This window comes from Heterocephalus glaber, unplaced genomic scaffold (assembly GCF_053883595.1).
Source record: "Heterocephalus glaber isolate CG9 unplaced genomic scaffold, H.glaber_assembly_v1.0 deba00001150, whole genome shotgun sequence".
Classification (NCBI taxonomy): Eukaryota; Metazoa; Chordata; class Mammalia; order Rodentia; family Bathyergidae; genus Heterocephalus; species Heterocephalus glaber.
The window spans coordinates 33,100-44,503 of record NW_028258204.1 but is presented as its reverse complement, the minus strand read 5'-3'; the positions used below and the strand labels follow the sequence as shown (position 1 = coordinate 44,503).

General features: G+C 55.1%; 1 protein-coding gene across 1 annotated transcript; it reads left to right on the top strand.

Annotated features, from left to right (window-relative positions):
* Positions 1–408: 408 nt before the first annotated feature.
* Positions 409–10,558, top strand: Gdf10 (growth differentiation factor 10). The gene is made up of 3 exons (XM_087210567.1): positions 409–1,350; positions 6,900–7,828; positions 9,609–10,558. Exons 1-3 carry the CDS (start codon positions 567–569, stop codon positions 9,798–9,800), a joined length of 1,905 nt encoding a protein of 634 aa, XP_087066693.1. The 5' UTR covers positions 409–566; the 3' UTR covers positions 9,801–10,558.
* Positions 10,559–11,404: the final 846 nt, after the last annotated feature.

Sequence of the window (11,404 nt, the reverse complement as noted above, 5' to 3'; positions counted from 1 at the left end):
TCTGCTCAGGGCTAAACTTCAGTAAGGGGCCAGGGACTCACTGCACTTCATGCGGACCCTTCTAGGGACAGCCGTGGGCTTTCTCTCTTCTTCCTCTGATGTGCTGGAAACTTGTTTTTAAAGCAAATTGATAGCATGTCCTTTTTCGTGCAATCCTGTCCAAAGAGTAATAAGGACCTTTGATGTATTTCTTCAGCAACTAGAATACCATTGCCAAATAAAGTCAGCTAATCAGTTAATTCTGAATTTTAATCAGGATATCGCTTCTTGCTCCCATTGCCTTGAGAATGAGGATTCCCCACCACCACCTTTTTGGCCTACCCGGGAAGGGTCCGAGCTCCCAGACCGTACTGCTGCGTTTTGGACATACTGGCTCCGAGATAACTGGAAGCGCCGAGTACTCTCTCTCTCTCTCTCTCTCTCTCTCTCTCTCTCTCTCTCTCTCTCTCTCTCTCTCTCTCTCTCTCTCACACACACACACACACACACACACACACACACACACACACACACACCCTCTGGGGTCCTCCTGGGGGAGCTGTCATCTTGCAACCTCAGAGCCCTGCATGCCATTGCAGGGGCAACCCGGCAGGCGGGGCCCCTGGCGCCGACACACAGGAGCCTGGCGCTGGGCTGGGTTTCGGGCTCCCGGCAGGGCGGTCGGGAGCAGACTCGCCCACGCCCACGATCCCCACACCCGCGGGCGCACACTCTGGCAAGCGCACGCCACACACCAGGGCGCACGCACACCGCCAGGCCAGCGACACTCCGGGGAGCTCAGCCTGGTCCCCCAGGGCACTGCAGACCGCCCCGCCCCACCCCGCCCCGCCTCCCGAACCAGCCCGGCCAGCCCGGCCCGCGCGCCGTGGGCCGCAAAGTTTGACTGCTCGAGTCCCCCAGACTGCACCCGGCTCGGCTCCGCACCCATTGACTGCCCAGGGCTGAAGGCGTGGATGCACCGCTCGCCCCCCGCCCACCTCGGCACCCGAAGCCCCGCGTGCCCACGCTCCCCTTGCTCCGCTTGGGCTCCCGCCCCGTGCCGCAGTCCCGTGGCCATGGCGCGTGGCCCCACGGGGACCGGACCGGGGCCCCGACTGCTGCCGCTCTTGCCTTTGCTCCTGCTGTTCCAGGACGCGGGCTGCAGCCACTCGACCCTGTCCTGGCCCTCGCCGCCTATGGCCACCGACAGCCTGCAGGAGTCATCCCCAGGGGACGCGGCTTCCGCTGTGCTGGGCGCAGACGCCAGGGACGTGGTCGCTGTCCACATGCTCCGGCTCTACGAGAAGTACAGCAGGCGGGGCCCGCAGGCTGGAGGCGGCAACACGGTGCGCAGCTTCCGTGCCAGGCTGGGTGAGTAGAGTGCCCCGGAACCCTCCTCTTCCTTCTCCCCTTCCTCCTCGTCCAGCCTCCCCATCCTGCATGGCCTGGCCGCATTTCCTCTTCCTTGCACTCCTTCATTCATTCCTTCCCATCAACTCACGCAGCATTGTGGGACAGGCGGGAGCCTCCAGTGAGGATCCCAGAGGGGCACAGCATGGCCCGGAGTTCCCATCCTTGGTGATCTCCCATAGTTGTTGAACAAAGGACACCCCGACCCAGACACAAGCTGGCCTTGTGACACCAGTGAGCTGGAGAGTGTGAGGAGAGTAAGACCAGACCAGCGGTGTTGGCACTCGCTGCTGGAGGAGAGATGGTCAGGTGGACAGCAGGGACAGAAGGGAGAAGCACCAGGCAGGAGGGGGACCTCCAGCTGCAGGCAGTGAACAGTTTTAGTGGTAGGAAGTGGCATGCAATGAGGGCTTTAGGTGCTTGGCACTGAGAGCTCCAGGGCACCAGCATGAAGTGTGCAGGTTGCAGAGGTTGAGGTCCAGAATCCCAGGCTGCAGGAACACCCTGTCCCTCTCCTGTCCTGGCAACCACCCCCCTGCCTTCTTCCATGGTGGATGGAGCTGGGCAGAGGCCCTCCGTGTTGGCTTGCTCTGAGCCCCTCTAGACCCCGGTCCCAGCAGCCTGCCCACTGAGCTGGGCTGCGCTGGACTGGGCTGCCTTGCCCGCCCCCAGGAAAACAGAGAAGGTACCACCTGGGCAGCAGGGGTGATGGGAAGACCCTGGTTGTCATGGTGATTACTCATGGCTGCAGAGTACAGTTCCAGGTAGGTGGGATCTCCTGCAGCCCTGTGGGGAGGAGGCATTCATTAGGAAAAAACCCTTCAATGTGCAGGCTGCCCTCCGGAGATGGAAGGACACAAGCCCATCCTGTCTGGGGTCAGAGCTGACACCTGCTGCTCATGAGCTGTGTGGCTCTAGGTAACAACTGTGGCTTTTAGGACCAGACATAGGGAGCTTGGCCTCTCAAGATGGTGGATAGGGGAGCACCTGCCACTGAGCACACCCTTTTCTTCTCCTCCCCCGAGCAGACTCACCAGGTCAACCGATCGAGCTCCATCCTCACTGTGCCTTTTATTTCCCACCTACAGTCCATTTGTGGAGCACCCTAAATGAAGCCACTTAGAACTTATCCAGCATGGTCACAACCTTGGTAAATCAGTAAAGAGGCAAAATTGATTGGACTCGCTTATAAAGGGCAGGGCGTGGCTGGGAGGTTGAAAGAAAGATGAAATGGGGAGCAAGTTCTGAGTCAGCACTGGCCAGACTAAGTATCTTCCTGTTTTTATGGAGTGGGGATGGTACTAGTAACAGGAACTCAGGATGTAACCCCCAAGAGGGACTGGAGACGGTGACTCACATCCTGTGGCCCTTATTTTACAGACAGGGAAACTGAGGAGGGAGAGGTCTAAGCATGGCAATGGCTGGTACCTCCTGTGTACCAGGCTATTGCTATTCTCCCTGTCACGCAACTCATACCATCTCCATCAGAGACAAGCCTGGGGCCCAGGAGTGATAGGGTAGAAAAGATAAGTGTGACAAGTCAGAATTCTGGTACAGTCTGGAACTGTCTGACAGATCCCTCTTCTTTGGAACCAAGAGGCAAACTTGGGCATAAATCCCAGCTTCCCCAGCTACTGGCTGTGTGTAGTGGCATTGGCTACTTTCCCCTTCTGAGCACCAGGGATGAGGTGGAGACTCCGTGCCCAGCATAACGCAGAGTCGGTTTCTCTCCCCCTCCCCTGGCTCATCTAAGTCAAAGCTGTTTCAAAGCCAGCCCTGTGCCAGCCCTCAGATGTGCTGCTTCCTCCTCCAGGGCCCCATCTATAAGGAAGGGTGAACCTGGGCAGAGACCCCCTATCCAGGGACAAGGCCACCAATGGGGGAGGCGGCTGTAAACTGCAGCAAGTCTTACCAACACAGGCCGTGCTGGATGCTGGAGCTCTTGCTCTGAGTCCATGGGAGGACAAAGGTTGTGGGCACTGGGTCAGGCAGAACCTCTGCCCCTTCCCAGGGGGGTGACTTTGGGCTGGCGATGTGCCCTCAGTGGAGGCCCAGCCCTCTTTCCACGGAGTGAATGACCCATGCCTCCCTGTCCTTGTAGTAAGCAGGTGGCACTCAGGGCCAGGTGCTGAGGCATGGAGCATCCCAAATCTAAAATGCTAAATCCAAAACTTTGTGAGCACTGCCATGATGTTACAGATGGAAAATTCCACAACCGACTTCATGTGACAAGTTTCAGTCAGAATGAAGATGCACTAAAAATACTATACAAAATTACCTTCAGGCTAAATTTATAAAATACAGGAAATAGAAAAGAATGTTGTGTTCAGATTGGGGTACCATCCCTAAGATGTCTCACCATGTATATGCCTATATTCCAAAGTTTTTTTTAAAATATGAAATCTGAAGTGTTTCTGGTCCTAAGCAGCAGATACGGGGTACTCAACCTGTATTCCTATTTAAAGATAAGATAAATGAGGCCCACGTGGAGGTCACTGGCTAAAGGTCCAGTCCCCCAGGTCTTCAGTTGTGTTTTCACAGTCAGCTGTGTCTTTCCAAAGAACTACACTGTCTGGGCTTCTTAAGAATGTGATGGCTGTGCTTGAGGACAGTGGCCAGGGCCTTATAGGCCCCACTGGTGCCCTGTCCCTTCCTGCCTTCCTGCAATGCGGAGGCCATTTAATGTGCCCTAGGCACTCCTCCTTTATCACATATCTCTGAGCACCAAATGCCACCTTCATTGTATGCCAGGACCCAGGGCACAGAAGAGAACAAAACTGACAAAGCTCTGCCTTCTCAGTATTTATGGAGAGAACAAGACAAACAATAACACATAAATACACATGATGTCAGGAAGTGTTTGGAACAGGCGAGGTGACAAGCAGCTCTTCAGTCCCAGGGCCAAGGGCAGCTTTGCAGGGGAGGTTGAATGAGTGAAGATCTGAAGGAAGATCCAGGACACCTGGAGGGGGAGCCAGGCAGGGGATGGACAGCCCTGGCAAGGCCCTAGACAGAAGCCTCATGTAGGGATGACAAGAAGGACAAGTGTCAAGGCAGAGGGAGGGATGGGCTGTCAGACCTAGTAGGACTTTGCTAAGTGGCATGTTGTTTGGGGCTGTAGAGGCCTCTAAGCAAAGGAGGTCCCAGAACTGCTCCCAGCACACAGAGCCTCATGTGTAGTGTTCTGTGAGGGCCACGTGACCGGATGCTGCTGATGGCTGTCGTCAGTTACCTGTCTGTCCCCCACTAGGCAGAGCTGTCCCAGGACACCTTTGACCACCTTGGCCAGGAACCCAGGCAGCTGACCCTTAGCAGAGTGAGAGTTTTACAGATTCTTTTGGGAAGGGGGGATGATACAGGAGAGAATTGACTTACACAGCCACTGTGAGTACATTTCACAGGAGATGGAGACTTCTCTTTGGGCTTCTCCCTTGTGCCTTGGGCACATCTCAGCTGGAAACTTCAGGTAGGGGTCCCTGCCTTGAGCTACAGCCCGCATGACACCCGAAGGCTACAGTGACCTGGCTGGACTTCAGCAGGTCCCAGCAGGGAGGGTTCTCAGAGGGCAGGCTGCCCAGTAAACCATGAGCTATTTCTGGCCAGAAGCCCTCAAGCCCCACTGAGGTAGGACACCTACCCTCTCATGTGACCTCTGAGACTTGTCCTCACTCTGGATCTGTGATATGAGCAGAATAATCATTGCACTAAGACCTGTACTGGATGAAAGTGAGCCACATCTGCTATCTTGGGTCAGGACCAGGAGCTGTGGGGAGTGGGGCTGCTCATGTCGGTGCAGGAGAAGCTGGCCCTGCCTCCCTCTGTCTTTTCAGTGACAGTGGCAGGAAGCATGTTTGGGCACCTCCCTCGCATGGGGCTTCCTGTGTGTCATTTCTTTCAGCCTCAGGAGTTCATATCAGGCCTGTATGAAGCACATGAGGACAGTGAGGCTCAGAGCATGTTGGCATCCAAAGGGGACTTGGAGCATTTCTACTTTGGGAGTGGGTGCTGTACTGTAGTGACCATCACCCACCCACAGGTCAATGAGCATTCAGCAGGAGGAGCGACCAGTGACCCTCTCTGAACCACCCTGAGTGAATGCAGTGCAGGAACCCCAGCTGTGGGCCACAGCAAGGACACCTACTGGAAGTTTCCAGCTTGGAGGTGCTACAGATACTCAGCCCGGGGCACTTGAGCTGCTCCTTAGACTTCTCAATGTGTACAGCCCCCAGGGGTGCTGGTCAGAATGTGAGACTCAGACTGTGGCATTCAAGGCCACAGTGCTTGGACGAAGCCAAATTTAAATACATAGCAGGACCTAGTGTGGTTTGACATGCTTGGGGCATGTGAAGGGGCTGTGACATCTCCACTTGTAGGGAGGATTAGGTAAGATGACATCTTTAGCCTTAAGGGGCTCTCCATAGATATTTCTCCCTTTCTTCCTCTCTCTCACGGTCCATATGAAATCTTCCAATGGAACAAGGCTTCCTGCCCAGTAGAAATAAAGAACATTAAACTGAAGGTTGTGGTTTAAAAAAATCCCAACTGATCCCTGGATGCAGGTCTCAGAGAAGTATAGCTCCGACCCATGCCCCTTGGGAGCCCAGTGTCTACCATCTCCCAGGCTGCTCCCACCTGGTCTCCAGCACAGGGATGTGCCAGGAAAGACCCCCCCTTGCTTAGAGAGGACTTCTCCAGCTTCCTGGGACAGTGGGGTGACATGGGGAACATGTGGTGGGGCCAGGTGAGAAGGAAAGAGTGGTCAGAAACCCCAGGGAAGCAGAGGCAGGACAGATGTGATGGTCAAGTGGTCCTGGAGGCGGGTGAGGCTGGCGCCTCCAGACAGCAGCCTGGCCCTTGGAGGTTACTGACTGACCTTGTGCAATCCTGATTCCGCTCTTTCTTTGTAAAGCAATCTTAAAGGCCCCACAGCAGATGATCAAAATGGCTGTGTCCTTAATCCAAGCTTCCCTTTAAAGGTACTCAGAATGCAGTGAAAAATAGGTCTCATTATTTCATCTCATTTGGAAGAATGACTGCATTTACTATCAATTGCCTTTAATGGTTGCATTTAAAAACTGGATGCATAGAATAGACAGCTATGTGAATGCCTTAGCGGTGTAGCCGCCTTAAAACAAAGCTTGGACCCAGCCCAAGCCATCTTGAGCACCTGATGAAGGTGTCAGCGACACTTAGTCCTCCTTGGGCTACACAGGCTAGGAAAAAGGAGCTTTGGGGTCCAGCAGGCCTGAACATCGATCCTGTCACCTCTTCTGCTCCCTCATCTCTCCCCCTACTCTGACCTCAATGGCACATGTTCATTGAGGACACCAAAGGGCGCCCCCATCAGTTTGATATGGGGATTGCAGGAGAGGAGCTAAGCAACGCGTGGGCTGAGCAGGACCCTGGGTCCTGGCATGGCTTCACCACCCCAGCCTGGGCGGGAGGCACCCTGAGCAAAGGGCAGTTCCTAGACAGAACCCAACAGGCTGTGGTCTGTCCTTCTCTCACAGAAGTGGTTGATCAGAAGGCTGTGTATTTCTTCAACCTGAGCTCCATGCAGGACTCGGAGATGATCCTTACGGCCACCTTCCACTTCTACTCAGAGCCCCCACGGTGGCCCCGGGCGAGAGATGTGCCCTGCAAACTTCGGGCCAAGAGCGCCCCATGCCGCCTGCCGCCCCCGGGCCCCGCGCGCCTGCACGTGCTTTTCCGCAGTCTGGCGAAGAACAAGGCCACCCAGGGGCTGCTGCGCGGAGCCATGGCCCTGGTGCCGCCGCCACGTGGCCTGTGGCAGGCCAAAGACATCTCCACCATCGTCAAGGCGGTGCGCCGCGACGGAGAGCTGCTCCTGTCGGCCCAGCTGGACTCGGGGGAGAGGAACCCCGGGGTGCCCAAGTCCACTCCCCACGCTCCCTACATTCTCGTATACGCCAACGACCTGGCCATCTCGGAGCCCAATAGCGTGGCGGTGACGCTGCAGAGATATGACCCCTTTCCTGCTGGGGACCCTGCGCCTCGCGCTGTGCACAACAGCTCCGCGGACCCCCGCGTCCGCCGGGCTGCGCAGGGCCCCGGGCCGCTGCAGGACAATGAACTGCCTGGGCTAGATGAGCGGCCGGCAAGCGCGCCCTTGGCCCCGCACTTCCATAAGCAGGAGCTGTGGCCTCGTCAGTTCCGCGCGCTGAAGCCCCGCCCCCCCCGTAAAGAGCGCAGGAGGAAGGGCCAGGACACCTTTCCTGCCACCGCCTCGCAGGTGCTGGACTTCGATGAGAAGACGATGCAGAAAGCGCGGAGGAGACAGTGGGACGAGCCGCGGGTCTGCGCGCGGCGGTACCTGAAGGTGGACTTCGCAGACATTGGGTGGAATGAATGGGTAATCTCCCCCAAGTCCTTTGACGCCTACTACTGTGCAGGAGCCTGTGAATTCCCAATGCCCAAGGTAGGCCGGCGGGAGCACCTCCCCCCTGTACTGCCTGCCCTCTGATCCTCCATCTCAGCTCCGCCCCCGTCTGGTGGGAAGTTTCTCTGCCTGTGTGACTTCCTGTCACCATCTGCAGAATAGTGATAACCTCCCAAACATAGAGGCAGGAAACAGGTAGACGGAGGTGGATACAGCCCCCAGATGTATTTGGTCTGTCTGTCCTTTGGAAAGTGTGGCTTAGTCGAATTGGATTTTTTTGTTTTGTTTTGTTTTGTTTTGTTTTTGGTACCAGGGATGGAACTCGGGACCTTGAGCTTGCAAAGCAGGTGGCTGAACCACGGAGCTAAATCCCCGGCCAAATTGGAATTTTTAAATCAGGACATGTCTTCTGAAAAGCAGAACCATCTCTGTGGAAGGGCTTTCCTGGAAACAGCCATCTCTAGAAGTTGGCAGTGCTGCCCTATGGACAGGACAGGTCCCAGAGGCTCTGCCTGGCCAAGGCTCTCCCATCTGTTCCTAGCCAGGGACCCCAGGTGTGGGTGTCTGTGACCAGCCAGATGCTACTCTCAGTGTCTCCCAGTGTGAGCTCCCTCCTTTCTCCAGCTCAGGGCACTCCCAGGGCAGCCAGCAAGACACAGCAACATAGGGCTGTTTTATTGCTCTGTCCCTGACCTCTCAGGCTCCCCTTCCCCTGGGCAGGATTGCAGCTCTGTCTACCACCTCTGGGCAGCCTGTGTGGGCCCTGTGAACCCTTAATGCATTCAGTTTCCTCCCACTTGCCCCTCCAAGAAAGGAAGTCAGTACATAAATTCAGTTTGATCCTCACTAAATCAGCCCAGGGGGAAAGCACAGGCCCAGATGTAGGCTGTCTTAATCTGGTTTTTGTTTTGTTTTGTTTGTCTTAATTATTTGTGAATCAAGGGTCTTCTCCTCCAAGCTGTGCATGTGTCAGAGAGAGGAAGGGAGGAGCCTGGCAGAAATAGGGGCTGCTGGAGAGGCTTTGCACAGACCCAGGGAAGATGCAAGGCCAGAATTCTGCAGGCACACAGCTGGCTGACCCCATGCTTACCTTATCAGCCTGGCTCACTGCCTCCCTACCTTCCCGGACACCAGCCAGGACACCAGCCAGAGCTTCGCATGCACAGGTGTCCCTGTCCTGCCCCGCCCTCATCTTCACCTGCATCTGTTAGCCAGCAGTGCTCTAGAGCAAGTGACAACTGTGTTCATCTTTTCAGAAAGGGGCACATGTGCCAAGCCAGGTCACTCTCTAACTCAGGGCACTTGGTCAGGTTCCTCAGTCATTTTAGTGAGCTCTTAGTGGCTTCACTGGTGACATGAAGGTCATATTCACCCCCAAAATTGATAAGATGACAAAATGAGATGATGCCAATGATGCTGCAGCTGCCATCCCAGTTCAGGCACAGCTGGGACGTGTGCACGTCCAGCTCTCAGCACAGGCCAAGCCTGCCCCTTCAGTTTCAATAACTGGATTGCGTGCAGGTTTAGGCAGCCTCTGCCAGGCTCCAGATGCTCCTCCGAGATGTATGACACATGGGCGCCCCCCAGTGGCCAGTGCCGTGCAAGGAGGCAGGATGGGCAGGCCGGGGAGGGCTCTCTTGCAGGCTCTGACCTCAAAGGAAGGGCCTGCCCTGGAACTCAGCTTTTCTTCTGGGTCACCATTTCCAGGGCCTTGGTCAAGAAATAGCAATAGAGTGCTGTGGTCTGAGGCCTTGAGGACCTGGGGTGGGTGGGTGAGTACAGAGCACGGATGTGACCCTGCTCCTTTCTCACCCTGCAGATTGTCCGCCCATCCAACCACGCCACCATCCAGAGCATCGTCAGGGCTGTGGGCATCATCCCAGGCATCCCAGAGCCCTGCTGTGTTCCAGACAAGATGAATTCGCTCGGGGTCCTCTTCCTAGATGAGAACCGGAACGTGGTTCTGAAGGTATACCCCAACATGTCTGTGGAGACGTGTGCCTGCCGGTAAGCCCTCACCAGGGAAAGTAGTCTCATGCCCCCTTGCCTAGCAGTGCCTTCAGGAGCTGGACCTGGACTGGCAGAGCAGCTGCAGGTGCAGGGCGGAGCTTGCAGGCAACCCTGCTGGGCCCAGAAAGATCTTGGGTCTTCACTGCTGGTGACTGAGCCCCCTGAATGCTTCCTGAGTCCCCACCTGGAAGGAGTCTGGAAGTAGTCCTGGCCTAAAGGTCACTCATTGACCCACTGTCCTCAAGACCTGGCGACAGAGCGTGTCGGGGCATTGGTCTGTGCTCATCATCTCAACACCTGGGAGGACTGTGCACATCTGGGGGTGCTCACTCCCCCGTGTAGAAAGAACAGCTCTTTGGATGCTCAGTTTAAAACTCTTTGGGCTACAAACTGGAAAAAGGGCCCAATCATGGCAAGTTTGGGTGTTTTCTTCTCCACTCCAACGCAGACACTTTTCTACATACAGTATGCACATATAACAGTTGTGACTTTCTTTCTTTTAATATTTTAAAGCAAAAAGGCAGGAGTTGACATCATTCCCCGAAGAGATAATCAGGCCGGTTAGGTTGGCTTGTTGAAATGCATATGGAAGTAACATATACACTAATATGTTGGAATACTAAAAAATAACCAAGATTTTTATATTTTTGTAAATTATACTTTGTATACTGTAGATTATGTATGTTCTGTTTTTATGGAAGGCTAATAAACTAAAGGGACAGTGGTATCTTGACAAAGTCAACGTCCCCCATTCCCAAATATTGATCTATTTTCACTCATCCTAAGTCTATCATCTGGGTGGATTCTGGGGACACGGTGACATTTAGGATTGGTGGAGGTCCCAAGGTTACCTCCATACTCTCTGTTTGTCCAACCAGCAGAAAGCTAGCTGCATCTAGGCCTTGCAGGACCTTAGCTCCCCCCTCTGCCTTGCAAATCCTCACCCCAGCTGGCACTGAGAGGGGCATGGCTCATATAGGTACAGTGGCCTTCTGGGAGGTGACCAGGACATACCTAAGGCCTTTAAAGGACAACCTGCAGTTGCCTGTTGCTCCCAACACGAGAAAGAGGCCTTCTACATAGGGTAGTTTAAGCAAGAGGAGATGGCACACAGCCCTCCAGAAGTCCAGGGTCAGGAGGCACTGGAAGATTTGTGTGTTCTCTTGTGCATCCTCATAGAACAGCAGCCACCCAGCAGATCTGTCACAAAATAGTTGCTCTCAGATGGCTCCATTATGCCTGACATTTGCATGGCCTTCCTATGGTCCCCAAAGTCTGGCATGTCTGAAAAGAACCTGAGTGCAATTCAAGGTAGGTGCATCCTGACCCCATCAGAGGGACCTGAGAGGATAGCGTGGCCCTGAGTCAATGCGTGGAGAGTGCAAACCTGCTAGGGCTTATGTGGGGGGGGGGGGGTCTTGTACGAGGTGAGGAGAAGGCCCTGCTTCTGGAGCCTCAGGACAGGACAGGTGAGGCAGGGAGGAGGGCCTGGAGTGGTGCATCCCAATGTATCCTCCTCACCCACCCTGTAGCTCTGGATCATGCACCATGCCTCAGCAGTAGCCCAGTCTTGAGGTGAGGAAACCAGGTACACAGCCCCTCTAG